The following is a 19841-nucleotide window of genomic DNA, read 5'->3' as shown; positions in this document are numbered from 1 at the left end:
ATACGTTTTTAAAATAATTTTACGTAAAAGCAAATTAAAATGTTTGGGGGCCTTGAATTGCTTATACGTTGTTGCATTGTTACTGTCAAATCAGTAACTCTTAAAATTGACTTTGCCATTTCTTCCAGTCATCTTGCTCCACGAGGCCTTCTATTTAAAATAAAGAATCCTCACCCCATTCTGTGTCTGCAGACTAGGAGAGACATTGAGCTATCTTCCCCTGGAGAATGGGGTCAAGTTGAATAGGAGAGTAGTCCTGTGCCTTACTCTAATTGAGAACGAGTTCGGGTGGTTGCCCCACGTGTTCAGAATGTTAAGTGGTCTTGCTTTTAGAAAGAAGAGATACAAATTACCAGCTTTTACCGTTCCCAATGGGCTGCGCCTAGAGACGGGTCGGAAGATTGAGGTCTGAGTAAATGCTGTCTTCTGTCCAGCTTTCTAGGAATCATACGGAGGACAGAGGTATTTATAAAAAGGAATCCCAAGCGAGGTCCGTGCCTTGGGGAGACCTCTCTGGATTTCCTGCAAACAATCTCTTGAGAAAGAATCGGGGAGCGAGCCAAGGACTGAGGCGAACTCATTTAAATTCCCTGCCTTTCGCCTTGCCAGTTGCAACAGGGCTGGCAGCGGGCAACCCTCAGGAGGACCCTAGGGCACCAGCACAGGCGCCGCGGCCAGAGCGGGTGCCACTCACCGCCCAGCCCCGCCCCCCACGGCCAGCGGCCAATGGAAGCCAGCCAGGCCCGGGAGCGCACCCAATGGGAGCCTGTGAGAGGTGGCGCGTTGCTATTAAATAGGCGGAGGGAGGCGGGATCTGGGGAATCCAGCGCCGGGAGTGTGGCCGCAGTTGGTTGCCGCCACCATGTCCCTGCAGGTGAGCCTGGGCTGAGCCGGCTGTGCTGGGTGGGGCGTGCTCCCGGGGAAGGTGAAGGACGAGTGGGGAGCCAGTGTGACGGCCCTCTGGTGGCGGGCGCGGACCCCGAGCTTGGAGCAGTTGATGCGGGTGGTCCTCGCCCCACCCCGGGAAACTCCCACCCCGTCGGAGCGCCTCCCTATTGCAGGTAGTCCGCACAGGGGCCACCTGTTGACTGCGCGCTGGGTTCCCTATGGAAACTCTAGTGAACCCCGGGGACTGGTTAGATGCAAAGTAGGCACGGGCCCTGGGGAGGGCGGATGCCAGGTTGCCCCGGGAGGACCACGGGGTCCCTGCTCCGCCTGCTCTTTCCTTCTTGGAAAGGGTGATTGGGTCTCACCCCCGCCCCTTGATCCTTGGTACGTCCAGGGGCTCTCCTAAGTAAGTGCAGAGGTCTGTAAAACCATGATTAAAAATCACCGTTTTTCTGATCTGGGAAGGGGGTGGGGGTGGGGAGTATGTTCAAGTGAGAATTCGGGGGAAAGAGAACAAATGTAAAGTAAAACCATCGAATTCCTTCACTCAGGTGATAACCACGCTAACATAATGGGTCAGTTTCTCATATATTCTAGAAACGTGGATGTGCACATACAGATGTGTATGTGCGTGTTTATAACCCACCGATCCTGCTATTTATATAGTTTTGCTCTTTTTTTTTTTTTTTTGTATTTTAAACGGTTTCTCATCACTCAATATTCTGAAATATGTTTTTAAATATCGGACATTGAATGCATAGCAGGAGGCACCCAGCGTGAGTGTTGCTGCTGACGCTGTGGTCACTGCCACGGCAGAAGTGGGGTCAGGGGGCCTAGTGGTGAAAACATGAATAGGAGAGGGTCTCAGGAGATGCCTTAAGGCAGTTGTTTTGAAGACCCTCCAGCGCAGTTGATGGGGCTGGGGAGAATCACGTGCACACTCCTGGACACAGCTCCCAGAGAAGCAGCTCAACAGAGGCCGAAATTCCTCACCAGAAGCAGTGAGCCCAGCTTTACAGCAGCTCAGAAACATCATCAGGCTTTCCCTTGGGCCCAGAATGCTTTGGCCTTAAGTGTAAACAGCTGTGTATTTCAGCCTGTTTCTCACCTATGATAACTTTCAGACCCTTCTAATATCCACTCACATATTCATTCATTCATTCAACAAGGAGGTACTGGGCTCAGATGGGCTCATACCACCTGCCAGCACTCCTCCCTGAATAGCCTAACACTGCCCTGCCCTTAGGAAGCCTGGGGCACAAATGTAGCATTTTAACTTTGTCCTTATTATAGACAAACAAGTGCACATTACAGAAAATTTGGAGAGTATAGAAAGTATTTTTAAAAATTAGAAAACTGACCAATAATCAAAGACAATTAGTACTGACAGTTTTAGTATATTTCTTTCTAGTCTTTATTTTTTCTAAAAGTTGAGTGTATACCAACAATGTTGTATTCTTTGTTAAATCATAAAAAGTATTTTTCATGTCTTGCTTCAGTGCAAGTACTTTTTTTTCCAGTTTTTTCTAAAACTAGTTTTTTTTTTCCCCTAAAAACCCTTACAATAAAAATAATAGCAGCTAAACTTTCTTGGGTATTCATTATGTGCCAGGCATTATTTAAAATATTTTATGTATGTTGTTAACTTATATCCTCATAGATAAGTTTTACATGTGGATGGGTAGTGTTACTGTCTCATATTGTCTCATTTTTCAGATGAAGAAACAGACACAGAGACAATAAGTAACCTGCCCAAGATCACACAGCTCTTAAGTGGTGAAGCTGAGAGTCAAACCAAGGCAGTCTAGCTCCAAAACCTGTGTTCTTAACCATAACATTATAAAGCAGCTGAGAGTTTCCTAGAAAATAACTCAGAAAGATGAGGCAGGGAGTCTGTCCTTCATCCTGGCCACGTGCACCCATGCTTCTGAGACCCCTCTAGGGACTGATCAGGTGGCTGGGCTATATTCAAGGATATTTAGTGTAGAGATCCTGGCCTCTGGCTTACAAGTGATTTTTGTTCATCACAAAACAACTGTTCTAGTTGTGCTCTGCCCTGTCTTTGGCGCTAGATGGAAATTTTATCCAGCAACTCTGCTGAGATCACTGGGGTTCTGATGTTACAGTGGGCTCTCCACTTTCTCTACCAGATCTTTGGATCAAAAGGGAAGTCTGGCTTTAGAGAAAGAAATTAGGGGGCGGGGATAGAATGCCTCTTTGAGCATCTCTTGTTTGATACTCAGGCTGCCGACAATTCTTGCTTACTCCTGATTTCAAACAAATAGCACAAGATAAAATACCATTTATTTAAAAAAAATGGAAAAAATTTTATTAAGGAAAATAAACAGCAAAGCTCTCTGTTTCTACTAGGTTTGTTTTTTTTTTTAAGATTCCACAGATAAGTGAGATCATACAGTATTTGTCTTTCTCTGACTTATTTCACTTAGCACAATACTCTCAAGGTCTGTCCATGTTGTTACAAGTATCAGGAGCTCCTTTTTAATGGCTGATTAATATTCTGTTATACACACACACACACACACACACACACACACACACCCCATATTTTCCATCAGTGGACATTTAGGTAGCTTCCATGTCTTGGCTATTGTAAATAAAGCTGCAGTGAACACGGGCGTGCACATATCTCTTCAAGAAAGCAATTACATTTCCTTTGGATAAATACCTAGAAGTGGGATTGCTGGATCGTATGGTAGTTCTTTTTAAAATTTTTTTGAAGAAACTTCATACTGTTCCCCACAGTGGCTACACCAATTTACATTCCGATCATCAGTGTACAAGGATTCCTTTTTCTCCACATCCTCACCAGCGCTTGTTGTTTCTTATTTTTTTGTAATCGCCATTCCAACAGGTGTGAGGTGATATCTCATTGTTGTTTTAACTTACATTTCCCTGATGATTAATGATGTGGGGATTAAAATATAAAGTAAAATATAAAATAAAAGATTAGTGATCTTTTCAGGCCATCTGTATGTCTTCTGTGGAAAAATATCTCTTCAAATCTTCCAGCCATTTTTAAATCATATTGTTTTGTTTTGTTTGTTCTTGGGCCATATGAGTTCTTTATATATTTTGAATATTAGCCCCTTATCAGTTTACAAATATTTTGCAAATATTTTCTGATTTGCAAGTATTTTCTTCCATTCAGTAGGTTGTCTTTTCGTTTTGTTCATGGTTTCCTTGCTGTGCAGAAGCTTTTCTGTTTGATGTAGTCCCACTTGTTTAACTTTGCTTTAGCTGCTTTTGCTTTTGGTGTCAAATCCAAAAACTCGTTGGTAAGATCAATGTCAAGATGCCAACTCCCTCCATCTTTTTCTAGTTGTTTTACAGTTTCAAGTTTTACATTCAAATCTTTAATTCATTTTGAGCTGATTTTTGTATATAGTGTGAGAGGAAGTTCAGTTTCATTGTTTTGCATGTGCTGTCCAGTTTTCCCAGCACCACTTATTATAGAGACTGTTCTTTCCCATTGTACATTCTTGGCCCCTTTGTCATAAACTAATATGCATGGGTTTATTTCTGGGCTCACAATTCTATTCCATTGATCTGTGTGTCTGTTTTTGTGACAGCCATACTGTTTTGTTTGCAACCGCTTGTGATGTTCAAAATCAGGACATGTGATGCTTCCAGCTTTGTTCTTCTTTCTCTAGATTGGTTTGACCTATTCAGGGTCTTCTGTGGCTGCATATACATTTTAGGTTGCTTTTTCTATTACTGTGAAAAATGCCACTGGAATTTTGATAGGGATTGCATTGAATTTGTAGATGGCTTTGGGTACGATGATCATTTTAACACTATTAATTCTTCCTATCCATGAACATGGAGTGTCTTTCCACTTATTTGTGTCTTCTTCAGTTTTTAAAAGTAGATAAATTGAACATTTTCAATATTAAGAATTTTCTTTGGTCTCCTAGGGTAGTCTAGCAATAGGAATAAAAGCAATAATAAACAAATGGGAACTAATTAAACTTACAAGCTTCTGCACAGCAAAGGAAACCATAAGTAAAACAAAAAGACAACCTACGGAATCGGAGAAAATTTTTGCAAACAATGAAACCAACAAAGGCTTGATCTCCAGAATATATAAGCAGCTCATATGACTTAATAAGTAAAAAAAAAAAAACCAACCCAATCCAAAATGGGCAGAAGACCTAAATAAGCAATTCTCCAAGGAAGAAATACAAATGATCAAAGGGACATGAAAAAATGCTCAATATCTCTAATTATCAGAGAAATGCAAATCAAAACTACAATGAGGTATCACCTCACACCAGTCAGAATGGCCATCATTCAAAAGTCCACAAATGACAAATGCTGGAGAGGCTGTGGAGAAAAGGGAACCCTCCTACACTGCTGGTGGGAATGCAGGTTGGTGCAGCCACTGTGGAAAACAGTATGAAGATTCTTCAAAAGACTAGGAATAGACTTACCATTTGACCCAGGAATCCCACTCCTGGGCATATATCCAGACAGGACCCTACTTCAAAATGACACCTGCACCCCAGTGTTCATAGCAGCATTATTTACAATAGCCAAGAATTGGAAACAGCCTAAATGTCCATCAACAGATAACTGGATAGAGAAGAAGTGGTATATTTATACAATGGAATACTATTCAGCCATAAAACCGACAACATAACACCATTTGCAGCAACATGGATGTTCCTGGAGAATGTCATTCTAAGTGAAGTAAGCCAGAAAGAAAGAAAAATACCATATGATATCACTCATATGTGGAATCTGAAAAAAAAAAAAGAACATAAATACAAAACAGAAACAGACTCATAGACATAGAATACAAACTTGTGGTTGCCAAGGGGACAGGGGTGGGAAGGGGCAGACTGGGATTTCAAAATTTGTAGATACTGACAGGCATATGCAGAATAGGTAAACAAGATTATATTGTGTAGCACAGGAAAATATGTACAAGATCTTGCGGTAGCTCACAGTGAAAAAAATGTGACAATAAATACATGTATGTTCATGTATAACTGAAAAATTGTGCTGTACACTGGAATTTGATACAATATTGTAAAATGACTATAACTCAATTAAAAGATGTTTAAGATGGTTCTCCATATCTAATACACAGATACGCTGTCTATGCAACAGGTAAGGACCAGGGGAAGTGTCCACGAATTAAACTAAGGATAATTCTGGTGGAAACAAAACCTCCCTCCTCTTTAAGTTCCCCCAAAGTCAGCAAGTACACTGGGTGCCTCTTTTTCTTTTTCCGTTAGGGTTACTTTGATAAGGCAGCTGACGACGTGAGGAAGCTGAAAACCAGGCCAGACGATGAGGAACTGAAAGTCCTCTACGGGCTCTACAAACAGTCTGTAGTGGGAGACGTGGATATTGGTATTATGCTGTCGTTTAAAAGTAACAATGCACTTTGTTAATGGTGTTTCTAGAAGCATAGGGTAAAAAAGAAACCTGAAGATACATTTATCCTTCTTTTGGCAGAGTGTCCAGGAGTGTTAGATCTAAAAGGCAAGGCTAAATGGGAAGCCTGGAACCTCCAAAAAGGTGCTTAATATTTTTTTAATTGGTGTATAGTCAGTTTACAGTGTTGTGTTAGTCTCTGGTGTACAGCATAGTGATTCAGTTTTATATATATATGGACACATTCTTTTTCATTATACGTTATTGCAAGTTATTGAATATAGTTCCCCATGCTATACAATAGGACCTTGTTGATTATTTTGTACATAGTGGTTAGTATCTGCTATTTCCAGACTCCCAGTTTATCCCTCCCTTTCTCTTTCCCCTTTGGTAACCATAGTTTGCTTTCTCTGTGAGTCTCTTTCTGTTTTGTGAATAAGTTCCTTTCTGTCATTTTTTGGATTACACATAGGAGTAATAATCATGTGATACTTGTCTTTGCCTGACTTCACTTAGTATGATAATCTCTGGGTCCACCCATGTTGCTGCAAACAGCATTATTTCAAAAGTGGTTAATTTTTAAATAAGTTAAACAAACCTTCCTCATTTCCCAGCACATCAGTCTGTGAAAGAGTCTTTTTGTATCTTTCTAGGATTATCGAAGGATGATGCCATGAGTGCCTATATTTCTAAAGCAAAAGAGCTGATAGAAAAATACGGAATCTAGAATTCAGCACGTAAGAAAATTTCCCTTTCGGAGCCTTCGTAATGGTATCACGACCTAAGATTTAGGGGAGGGACGTGCCATTAACTCTTTCCGTATCATGAGTATTTTTGCTATTAACACGAATTGCAGTTCTTAACTAGAGGTATGCTGAAACTACATATTTAATGAAATTTTACTTGCTAAAACCAGACAAGTTTTAAAAGTTGTTTTACAGAAGTATTGCTCTGGTCGCGTGTGCACAGAAACATTAACATTGGTTGGTTCTTCTAGCTCATCTGTTTTTCTTCAGTGAGCTGTTCTTACTGGTGTGATCAAAGCAGCTGATTAAGAACCAGTAACAAGACTCTTCCTCGTTGCACATGAAGCTTTGAGGTTTCCACTGTCACAGGGCCTTGGCAGTCACGGACATCCCTGGTTCCAGCCCTCTCCCTGTAATGTCTTTACCAGATAACCTGAGGCAAATCACTAGGCTTGCTTAGCCTCATCTGTAGAGTAAGGGGGAAAAAATCAGTCTCCCAGGGCTGTGAGAATGGAATGAGATAACTGATTATCCTGCCTTCATTTTAAAGCATATCCTGTATAAAGCCTAACAGTAAGCAACAAAGTTTTTAAAAAATAAACTTGCGAGTCTATCTAAAGCCCTTCAAAGAAAGAAAAAAGCCATCATGGGACTATCAACTATTTGTCTTTAAATTTTTACCTTTCTGACAAATAGAAAAATCAAGCTGAAATGTAGAAGCTAGTGATGACGAAGTGTACAGTGACTGTGCTTCTTACATCCAGTTTTATCAGAGTGAAAAATGCAGAGTCTGAAATATCATATTGGACCAGTTCTCAATCTGATGTGCCTGTACACATGGTCTCTGAAAAAAAGGTAATCTCATTTACACGGTCCTAAAATCTATTTGAGATTCCACTAGCTAAAAATCCCTTCGAACAGTGTACCTCTATTCCCTGAATAAGGATTCAGCCTTGGTGTCATATGACCAGAGGGATAGATTAATTTCATATGACTTTTTTAAAAAGTCTGGATGGACTAGATGATTTGCCAGGGAATTATAATGAGTGAAAAAAGTCAACCCCGAAAGGTTACGCACTGTATGATCCCATTTATGTAACATTCTTGAAATGGCAAAATTATACACAAAGAGGATTGAATAGTGATGGCCAGGGAGGAGGAGGATTGGGGGTCAGAGGAGGGGATCCAGTGGTGATGGAATGTTCTGCATTCTGACTGTATCTGTGTCATCTTTGGGCTGTGATATTACACTAGACTTCTGCAAGATGTTGCCATTAGGGGAAACTTGTATCGTTTCTTAGAAACACCTGTGAATCTACAGTTATCTCAAAATAAAAAATTTAATTAAAAACAGGTCTCACTTGATTTCTCACCTGGAAAACTTTAAAAAGTAAAGATGATTCTCATCTCTACTAAGTTTTGCATAAAGACAGTCAGAAGTCTTCCATGATGAAGTCAACACCCACGTCCAACAAAGAGAAGGCATTAGCAGGGATACACCGAGAGCTTGGAAGGTTCCAGGTGTTCCCTCGTGCTCCTCACCTCCAGCCCAGAAGCCTGGCGTTGGCTACGTTGTGAGATTCCCATTTGTGGACTCTTAACTGAAAATTGTTTGAATGAATAATCACAAATCCACATTACTTTAGCACCAGAGGGTGCCCCTGGAAATTGTATCCTACCAAAGAATAAAGCACAGCATGTACTCAACTTTTTTTTTTTTTAACATTTAGTTATTTTATTTCTTAGGCAAAGTTATACTGGCAAGTACATCTGTGTGAGGCAATATTTGTATGTTCTTCTTGACCACTGTGGACAGAGTTTTCAACAAAATATGGAGGGAGGGCATAGCTCAGCACTCTACCTGGGTTCACCTCAGTACCTCCATTTAAATAAGTAAATAAACCCAACTACCTCCTCGCAAAAAAAATTTTTAAGTAATTATGAGAGAAACAAAATATAAAACATCACAAAATAGCATACTTTGCAAAAACATGAGACTTTCAAACATTGTCTATCCAAGTGATCATAAGAAATCTCTTGAGAAAACGGAGTATCTGTGAAGCAGTGAAAAAAGCTGCTTCTGCTAACAGCCTTATAAAACCGAGAATATGATATTTTAAAAAGTGCTAGTATGCAAAGAAGATGGCTCAGGCTTTTAGGGAAAGTGATTTCAGTTTAAACCACATGTGGCAGAAATGATGGGTCTGACAGCTCTACCATGTATAGATTTCACGTTTCCGGGTTGTTGATTTTGCACAGTTGAAATTAATGAGATAGTTAAATAGGGTGTATTATTAAAATTCCCTTGTAAAAAACAAGCTCTCTACAGGTTCTTAACAAAGTGACTTTCTTCATGATAATTGGCAAGCAAAGTAAAATGAAAGTAGGGGAATTTTGTGGAATGTCCTCACTCTTCCAAGGTTAATGTGTCTGTGTGTGTATGATGTAACTTGAGTCTAAAACGTTTAACGTAATTTGCTGGAGGTCATTTTTCACCCAAATTAGGTGCATTCTAACTCAAAGCCCTCCCCCCCTTAATTGACTTTATATTATTTATGCTTTGTTAAAACTGAATGATACATTCTGAAAAATACCTTTGTGCATTTCCCTTAGTCTTATTTATTGAGACTATTATTTTTAAATTGTAACGAAAGCATGAGCCCACATTACATGATCCTAAACATACCAGTACTTTAAAAGGTGACGTTTCAGTGTATAATGCTGTGTTAAGCAGTTGAAGCCACAGGAAGAGGCACCACTTGCATCAACATCGAGTTTGTTGTGAAGATCGCGGGAGGTAACAAATCAAGATATCTGATTGGACAGCCAGGATTCCAAGAGACAAACATTGTGGGGGAATTTGGGATCTGCCAGAGATCACAGGATCCACGCAGCACTGGGGACACGGTGCCTCTTCACTCCCATCAGTGGGCATCTGTGAACCCCATTTGGAGTGTTCTGCCGTTACTCCAACTCAGCTCATTTTCCCGACTTCTGCTTCTTTTCCTTTTTGTTCCTTTATCTGTTTCCAGCAGTTCCGCTTTCTCCCCACGTCTAATTCTAGTTGTCATCACGCAAGGCTGAGACAGCCTGTCGGGTGTGGCCTTTGAGCTTGACCCCTCCATCTGCCAGGGGCCAGGCTCTCGAGTGGCTGTCCATGGGAGGCTCACCCTGGGCCACTGCCAGAGCAGCAGCAGGGCTGCACAGAGCCTCAGTCATCCGAGTCCGAGGAGCCCCTTAGAAGAGGGCCAGGGCAAGGGAGTTCTGAGAACCTGCCAGGACGGGTGGCAGTGATTGTTCAGGACTCTTGTATTTTAACAGAGAGGTAGGTTATATTTCTTCATTAAATAGGACAACACTATATTTCAAAAAATGATATCATGTGTGAGCCACAGTGTGTTAATGAAGCGATCCTTTCAAGCCTCTCCCTCTCTGTCATTTTCAACGTCCAGGTAATTGAAGGGAAGAAATGGATAACTGATCAAGCAGGAATTTTTGTTGACAAATTTAACACGGATGAGACTCAAATGAGACAAAGGACCCTCCCAGAAATACTGTTGACCCATTGGTCCTTTGTCCCCAGATATTTCAGTGCTCTTTGGAGAAAGACATTTGTAAATAACAAATCACCCAGACAGAAGCCAATGTATCATGTTCCAATCTTGGAGTAAAACTCATGAGCTACTTCTGAAAACTGAAGAAGAGTATCGAATGATCATTGGGTTTATTTTAAGACCAGAAGGGAGAACACCTAACAGTTGAGCATCAGTAGTTCCAGACATTTGGTTATGTAGTTCGTGAGGAAGGTCTCATTGGAAGGTTGCATGAGATGGAAGCGGTGTCCTGGAGGTACGTGAGTGTCAAAGCTTCCACTGGTTACATCTTTCAGGCTAAAAATAAACAAAATTATATTTAATAACAAATAACACCACCAACAACAAAAGATTTATTTCCAGATAACTTTTCTAGGAGCTGACGCCAGTGGTAGAGTTACGTCCAAGTTCTCACGTTCCGCATATCCTGCATTTTTCATTTCTCTGAGACCTGTCAGGATACAGTGGTATCACCTGCCTTCTTTCATTTTACTACACACAACCCACATCTCTCCATCAATGCTAAAAAAATACTTGGGCCAATTTTCTCCTCGCTGCAGTAATTGCTAGTTGACATTAGCTGAAAATCATCAAACAAATATTTCCATAAAATACCCCAAACCATAAAACAGCTTCACCTTGCATATCCTTTACTGTATCTTCAGATCCAGTGGAGCGTGTTAAGTCACAAGACAGAACAGTTTCTGAGGGTGTATCAAAGCTGCAAACATAAAAGGTAACTTTATAATTTACACCCCAGAATCTTTTCCTGTTAATAACTTCATTTAAATTAAACGTGGTGTGTCCTCACTTCTTTCCATTTTGCTATTTGCAGGAATACATTTTTTTTACCCATGGTACTTCTCCCTGTCAGCACCTGTCTGAGAACCACTCTGGTCCAGGCTATTTTCTAAGCTCAACTAGCTTCTAAAACTGCTGGTGGCAGCAAGATGGCACCTGAGCACCCAGCCCAACTCAGGGTGAGGCTGGTTATATTCAGCATCTCTAACTGTCATTCCCCAGATATGACTGTGTCTCTATTTTCCAGCCCTCCATTGTCTGGCCGAGGGTTGCTATGTACAGAACAAAAGCAGGTTCGTGGAAGCAGGGCCCCTGAGTTGGTTCCACCTGTTCTCAGTTTAATCACAGCAGTAGCAAACATTGACTGAGCTAGGTTCTGGGTGCTGAGTTAGCTGCTAGGGACACTTGGGTACATTTACACAGTCCCTTTCCTCCTGGCAGCTAGGGAGACAGACATTAATGAAGTAACTGGACAACTACAGAGATGTGGAACCAAGTTCAGGGTGGTCTGTGAACACTTGATGGGAGTGTGGGGGGTGGGTCGCGTCAGGCAGGGTCTCCCTGGGAAATGGAGTGGGGTCTGAGATCTGAATGAACAGGAAAGACTTGGCGAAGGCGAGAGCAGCAATGCGGGGAGGAAGAAATAGAACGAGCACAAACCCGTGGCTGTTGTTCCAAGAGCGAATGGGATGTTGAGACAAACTGAGGTAGAGAAAGTAAGCCAGGGCCACGTCTAGGCTTCATGAAGGACTTTAGTCATCATAAGAGAGCCAGGAAGCCACCAAGAGGACTGAAGGTAAAGCACGTCCTGACCAAACCTGACTGTTACCCCTCTGGGTTTAATGCGGGGAATGGATTGAGGGAGACAAAGGGTCTACGAGAAGACTGGTTCAGTGGTTCTTTCAATAGTCCAAGCAAGAATTCCCACTTCCACCCAGAATACAGAAAACTAGGAGCGCCACTCCCAGCCTAGCAAGGAACAGAAGTCCAACAAACTGCAGAATCATAACTTTTCCTTGAACTCCTCAGAGAGCTGAGTTTGCAAGGCAAACTAGACACCGAATTCCAAGGAGGGCCAGGCCTCTCTAAGGAGAGGTGGGATGTGTGGACTGGCTCGCGTGGGCAGCGCATGGGAGGAGGGGGTGTCTGCTGCTCATGCAGATAAGAAGAAATCAGCTCAGATGTTAAAGTGCTGGAGACCCTCTAGTGCTGGAGACCCCCTAGAATTCTCTAGGGGTTCACAGGAAAGACTGGGACAAAGGCAGGAGGCCAGAAAGAGCCCTCTCTGTGGGGCAGGTGGGCAGCAGGAAATTAGTGACCATGAGATGGGCACTAACCCTGTCCCTTGCCCAAGTCCTTCCTTCCTGCTAAGCAAAAACTCAGCTGCTGGAGGGGGGGCATCAGACACTTCCACCCCCTGGCCACATGTGAAGACCCATGGTGGGTGATAGGAGCATTAACCCCCCACCCTTGGGAAAGGAATAGGAAATGGTCTTGGGCCCACAATTCTATACAAAAACCAAGAAGAAGTCCTCTACTTCTGGGGAGGACCTGGGAAGCTCTACCCCAAACCAACCACACACAAGGAGAAGGAGCAGGCACACTGAGAAAGTCCCACCCGGGAGGCTCAGGCACAGAAGGCCCGCCTGAGATAGAAGCTCAGGACTGAACAGGATGTCCAAGACTTCCCCGTGTCCCCCTGGAGGCAGCATCTCACACAGGGTAACAAGCAACAGCTGTCTGTCACTGAGGAGAACCTGGAGAGAGACTCTTCTGTGAGGTGCAGGGAAGACTGAAAAACTGAGAAAAATTCTCCAGCAACCCAGCCTCCTCAGTAAACTCACAGTAACTTGGGAGCAGTGTTGCCCTGAAGTAACCACAGTAACAACAAAACCCAAACACAGCTCATCTCCAGTGTCAACTGACTCAACTCCACACACATTAGGCAGAAGAGGAGATGTGCTCAAATCCAGGTGTGAAAAATATTTATATCAGTCTCTGTTTTATGCATGATATCCTGCTTTCAATAAAAATAATTATCAGACGCACAAGGAAGCAAACAATAACTCCATTATCAAGAGGCAAAGCAATCAAAAGAATCAGGCTCAGATAAGACCCAGATGTTAGAACCATCAGGCAGGGACCTTACAGCTTCTATGACTGACACGTTAAAGGAGTTCATGGAAAAGGTGGACAACATACATGAACAAATGAGGAAGTTCATCAGAGAGGTGAAGGCTGTGAGAAAGAGTCCAAAAGAAATTCTAGAAATAAGCGGCAACAATGAGGAAGTCCTTTGACAGTCTCATCGGTAGACCTGACACAGCTGAGGAAAGAATCAGTGAACTTGAAGATGGTTGATAGAAACTATGCAACTGAAACACAAAGAACAAAAGAGTCTGAAAAAGACAGAACACCTGAGAGCCAGGGGGCAATATCAAACAGTCTGATGTGTGTGTGGTCAGGGCCCCAGAAGGAGAGCACAGAGCAGCACGACGGTCCAGGCAAGAGAGGAGGCAGCCTGGGTGAGCTGGGGGCAGCCAGAGCTTTCCTGCCCGCCACAGGCTTTCAGTCTGGCTGCCAGGCTCCGAGTGTGGTGGTAGCGGCGGGAAGGAGAGGGGTGAGAGGCTTTCTCAGGCCTGATTTCATTTTTATTGGAAAGCGCTGAGAGCTACAGAGAGGTGAAGAGAGAATAGACTGAGAAAGGGGACAGGGCAGGGGCAAAGGGAGGAGGAGAATCCGGAGAGCAGGGTTTGGGGAGAATGCTTGGGATCTGGAGACCGGAAGTCAATGGATGTGGGTAGCGACTGTGATTTGATTCACTGGGGAGAGGGTGAGAATATTAGGGTTTTTTGGGGGGTGGGGGTGGGGGGTTGGATTCTGTGAGTGGAATATCCCTGTGAGTGATTTCTCTTTTATGTCTGGTTTTAAGGAGATTTCTTTTGAGAACTTTTGAGAGTTTAGCTAAAAGACTGAATAATGTTGCTGCCTGGCATCTACACAGTGTGGCCAGGTGGCCAGTGGGAGCCTTGAACTGACAGTACCCCTCCTGCAACCACACGCAGAATCAACAGTAAGGGTGAGCTGCTTATATGACCCTCCTAACAGCCCTCGTGATAGGTTCCTCCCGACCTCCCAGACCCTTCCTTCGTGTGCCCCTTAGATGACTCCCATGAAGCTAACCAAAACCTACTCTTTGCAGTTTGAATTGACCAATCTGGCCTTAGCCCAGGACCGTCCCCCCATCCCTCCACTCATGCATAAAGCACCCCTTAATAAAGGCAGGTGCCTCGGGTCCTGCCACCTCTCTGCCTGCACCCCAGCCTCGACCTCCCCGCGGGGCCCCTCAGGTGTGCTGTGGACGTCCCCCAGGACCTGTGAATCATGAACTTCTCTATTTCAGTTTCTCTTGTGATCTGTTGCTGAACCTCAGCTCCCTTTCTAACACTCGGGGTTCTTCTTAACAAGTGTTAATTTAACGAAGTCATGAGAGCCTTGGGTAAGTGAACTTTTTTTGGTTGTGTTTTGTTTGTAAAAATCGCATGTGGTTTGTTATGTGTCAGACTGTTTACTACACACGACCCTGTTTAACCCTCACCACAGCAAGTGGAGGGAAGGACTCTTAGCGTACCTTCCTCCGACAGGTGAGCCGCAGACGAGACCCCTGCTCCCAGCCTCACAACTAGTCAGCCACGGGCTTGGATCCTGGGAAGCAGACTCTGTAGATGGCACGCTTAATTCACTGTTGTGCAAGGCTTAATTATTAAAATGTAGCTTTTGCATACATGATTTTACATCCACAGTGGTTTGGATTACTTTTCCATGTGGGGCAGATGTCGGACTGGTGTTTCTTTGATTCTGACTCTCTGCTAAGCCAGAAACAGAGACAGTTCAGCCCTGCAAGGGTCACACTTGCTCAGATGGTTGGGGTAGAAATGGAGAGAGATGGACAGATAGAACTAGGAGGCAGATGGTGGACTTAGTGATGGATTGGTGGTGATCACTGAGTGCAGGGATGTGGCAGAGATAAACAGGATTGTCTCTGTTCTCAAGTTACTGGAAGTTGGCTCCACTTTTTTTTTTTTTTTTTTTTTTTGCTGTTTGTGTAAATTCCTAGTCACAGGTGCTGCCTGTTGTGGCCCTAGGCTCAGTTCCAGACTTTGTACAGGAAATAAAACACACGCCCAAGCACCTGGCTTCAGGTAACCTGCGCAGAGGAGACAGAGCCCAGGCACAACAGAAGACATGCATGACCGTATATGATGGTGACTAAGGGCCAAAAGCTGGCCCTCTGTACCTGCTATGAGAAAGCTAGGCTAGGAAGAGCCATTTGTGGGTTCACATCCCTGGGGTCAGCAACTAGAATGTTAGGACTTCAGTCCTATCAGAAGAACCAAGTGTCAGTAGAGACGTCTCAGGAGGCAGAACGTGATTAGGTGCCCTGGAGCAAAATTCACAAAACAGCCAGCGCTTCTCCAGACCCAGTTAACCTCCATACTTAAGAAGTCGCGGTCCACATCTGCTGACCCCCTAAGAAGATGAGGATCCGATGGCATCAATTTTTTAAACAAATATTTCTTGTGTGATACAACATGCATATTTGTGGGGGAGGGTAACTAGGTTTATTTATTATTATTTTTAACTGAGATACTGGGGATTGAACCTAGGACCTCGTGCATGCAAAGGACACACTCTACCATGAGCTATACCATCCCTAAAACATGCATATTGAACCATATATATATATTTTTTTAAGAAATATATACTCTATTCATCCTTCATTGATACAAGTTCTGTGTCCAGGCTCCATTCTAATTCAGTAAAAATCTCACAGGTGAGCCTCAAAGGAAAAGAAGTGAAACTCTGCCCTCTTGGGTAAGGAGGCTCCGAGAACTGCCCATCTACCATTTCCACAGACCATGATACATTAAAAAAAAAAAAAACCTTGGTTGCCTACATGTAATTACTAGCGCTGTGTGCATCTGCCAGCACTTTGGGACTACATTGTTGTAAAAGTTCCCTGTCATCAATAAGTTCGTTGGGAGTGCCTCCAAAATCCTTTATGAAACAGACAACTTGCTCTTTTGACAAACTGTCAGCTTCAGGGATGCAAATCCGGATCTTTGATTTGAAACATTAACAACATAGGCCTAACACTTCATTTAATGCTACCCACGCTCCCTTTTGGTGGTTACAAAGACTCTCTGATCCAGTTGGTTTGCTGAATGTTAAGTTCCCAGGTGACTCAGGATGAAAGAAAACGCACTCACAGTCAGTATTAGCTAGGAGATGCCAGGGCCGTGCAGGCTCCGAGCTGGAAACAGTTAAAGCACATCTCGGAGGAAAGGAGAGAGGAGGATATTGAAAGGGGTGTGTGAGTGTGTTCTTGAACTGACAGTATCTCTACTGTTGTCCCTGTGCTGGACCAGAGTTCACCAGCCAGGAGGATAATGCCTTCATGTTCTTGCCTTCAGTTTCCGTCCTTCCCACCGCCCACCTAAGGAAGCTACTTACGTGAGGGGCGTTGTGCTTGACACAAATGACTGCACTGGGTGCAGCTCATACTTTCCTTTTCGGTAAAGCACCGTCAGGAACGCAGGATGGGCCCCATGCTACATTTGGGGAAGAAAAACATGGTGCCTGTTCAACAAAACCAACGACAATCCATCAAAAAAGTTCATGAAAACAAGTGTCATCAGCACAGCAATAGTCACGAAACAGTCCAAAGAAACGCCTCAGTTAGCTGAGTAACAACTAATTTATTTGTAAAAGGTATATTTTCAGTGATTTATATCAGCATAAAAAGTGTTTAAAGGCATCCTCAACAATTCAAACTAAGATTTTGTACTGAGTTCCACAACATCTCGAAGTTAAATTTGCTCTTTCCCTTGAAAGACAGATACCACTACATCTTTAACAGTATCGGTCGGTGGTTCTCAAAGCAGAGTCTGGGCTCTCTCAGGAATTCCTGAGAACTTTCCAGGTGGCCTATGAGGTTCAAGTGATTTTCAGGGTAATTCTAAAATATCATTTGCCTTTTGAACTTCCACTTTTTCATGAGAGACTAGTTGAGTTTCCATACCCCATGTGTGGCATGGGGCATTGCCACAGTGAGAACACAAGCAGCAGTGGGGATTTGGCTGCCTTCTGATAATCCAGGCATTGGACAGATTTGCCGAAGTGTCAAACAATGCCACTCTTGTTGCCATGTTTTTTGGGGAAAATAGAATCTTTGATGTAAAATATATATGCTTTATGTCAACATACAAGGGGTTTATTAATGTCAAGATAAGTTAAAAAGCTTTAAAGTTTTGTAATTTTAATTTCTAACATGGTGAGTATTGGCAGATAAATCACACAGGACCTGAATGCTTTTTAGAAGTATTAAAGCAATGTTGCAACCAAAAAGTGTATGAACTGCTGTAGACGTACTTGGGATATATTTTGTAGATGTTATTGCCAGAGATAATTTTTTGTAAATATTTTAGGAGGAGGAAGAAAGGGGAACTCAGTCCTCTGTTCACTGAGGATGGAGTGTGTATAAGTTGCAGGTAATTTGGAAATATATATCAAGAGCTTTATTCATGTGCATATCATTAGCCTAAATTCTGGAAATGTACCCTTAAGGAACCTAGAAGACTTGTACACTAAATTTTCTACAAAAATGCTCATTGAAGTGTTTTCATAACAGAAAAAGATAGAAGTAACTCATATATCCACAGGAAGAGATGGGCAAAAAAAAAAATGTCTTGAAGCAATGTAATCTTAGAGCAGTCAAAGATTTCCACAGCAATAATAAGTAGGGGGGAAAATCAGGAAAAAATAGAAAGTAGATTTCATCAAGTAAAAATACCATCACAATTCTGGGATGCTGGATACTTTGTTATCTCTATAAATATTATATAATATAGAAGCCAAAATGTATTCCATCCTTGCCATATACTAAGTAATTTATCATTATCATTCATTTAATTCTCACAAATAGGAACCAGCATTATTCAGCTTTACAGAGGAGGAAACTAGTTCAGAAACCTAAGGAAATTGCCACAGGTCAAACTGGGTAAGAGGTTGTCACAACTCCAGAGTTCATGAACTAACCTCAAAATTCTACAGCATAACTTATGAAACAAATACTATTTATATAACTTTTTTTTAAATTTTAAAACTAAATGGGCTGTAAGTTGCTGCTAGAGTCTTGATCTTACAAAGGTAAAATGACCCTACAGGCTGCCCATTTGTGAGAATTGTGGCTGGTCACAACTACCCAACATGCTGGGACTAGTTTCAAAAGAGAAGAGGCCAGAAAAGCCTAGCACTTACACAACCCCCCAAAGAAAGATTTCAGTTGATCTCATCACCTGACATTTGCATGCTTATGGCCCCTATTGCAGAACTTTTCTCAGTCTGACGTTCTTGAGAACAGCTGTAACCATATTTCATCAATCATTCTTTTAAGCAGGGATGAAGCAATGTCACCCAAACAAAGGCAAGCAACATTAACCGTGGATTTGTGATTGAAGAAACTCCCCGGCTGTCTTTCAAAACAGATGTCAAATACCTATGGCCAAAAAATGAAAATGTTTTATTCTGGAGGACTGGCAGTAGCGCACAGGTAATTTCATCAACAACCTGGTAGATGTCACTTGCAAAAGATTCCTCAAGCAGACTTTCTCATCCAGCAAGCCTTATGGCGTGTGCTGGAGTTGGAGAAAGACAGCTAATACATGCGGACGGCGAGAGAGATTCTGTGACGCTGGGAAAGGGCTTATGTCATCATGATGCAAACAGTTTCAAAGAACTGAGTAATAAAGGCCAATTCTAAGGAGAGAAAACTTTGGGAATTTGTTGATAAAAAGAGAACAAAATACAGATGACTAAATATCTGAAAAAAAAACCCTCTCCAACTAAAAAACACCTAGAAATACTAGATGAATCACATACGTAGAGTTTGGCTCACAGTAAGATAAGAGAACACCTAGAAGGAAAAAAAATAAAAGGGAACTGAAATTCTAGTAGTAAGCGTGTGCTAATGGAATGGCTGTCAGCCACATATATCAGGACAGTTAAAAATAGGGCGTCAAGAGTGGCTGAGAGAGGCAGGGCTTTGGCGTGCTTTAAATTCGTGACAGAGGCAACGGACTAGTGGAACAGAATAGAGAGCTGAGAAATAGATCCCACGTATCTGGAAACTCAATTTATAAATGAACTGGCATTTAAAAATCAGTGGGAAAAGGGTGTAGACCTCTGACTAAATGCTGCCAAGTCAACTAGTTATTCAGGTGGAATAAATACAGTTGGATACCTGGCTCCTACACCATATACAAAAGTCAGTTCTAGCTTAGATATGACATAATACTTAAGAACTGACAGAAGACAAGACAACATAGGGAAACAACTTTGTGACTGAGGG

At 42.5% G+C, this 19841-nt stretch overlaps 1 protein-coding gene across 1 annotated transcript; it reads left to right on the top strand.

Moving 5' to 3' along the window:
* The first annotated feature begins 822 nt into the window (after positions 1-822).
* On the top strand, positions 823-8827 carry ACBD7 (acyl-CoA binding domain containing 7). The gene is made up of 4 exons (XM_031444577.2): positions 823-874; positions 6150-6267; positions 6373-6435; positions 6945-8827. The coding sequence occupies exons 1-4, from the start codon at positions 863-865 to the stop codon at positions 7016-7018; spliced, it is 267 nt and encodes an 88-aa protein (XP_031300437.1). The 5' UTR covers positions 823-862; the 3' UTR covers positions 7019-8827.
* Positions 8828-19841: the final 11014 nt, after the last annotated feature.

Source organism: Camelus dromedarius, chromosome 26, assembly GCF_036321535.1.
Source record: "Camelus dromedarius isolate mCamDro1 chromosome 26, mCamDro1.pat, whole genome shotgun sequence".
Classification (NCBI taxonomy): domain Eukaryota; kingdom Metazoa; phylum Chordata; class Mammalia; order Artiodactyla; family Camelidae; genus Camelus; species Camelus dromedarius.
The sequence above is the reverse complement of the archived record's forward strand: the minus strand, read 5'-3'. Positions and strand labels throughout refer to the sequence as shown.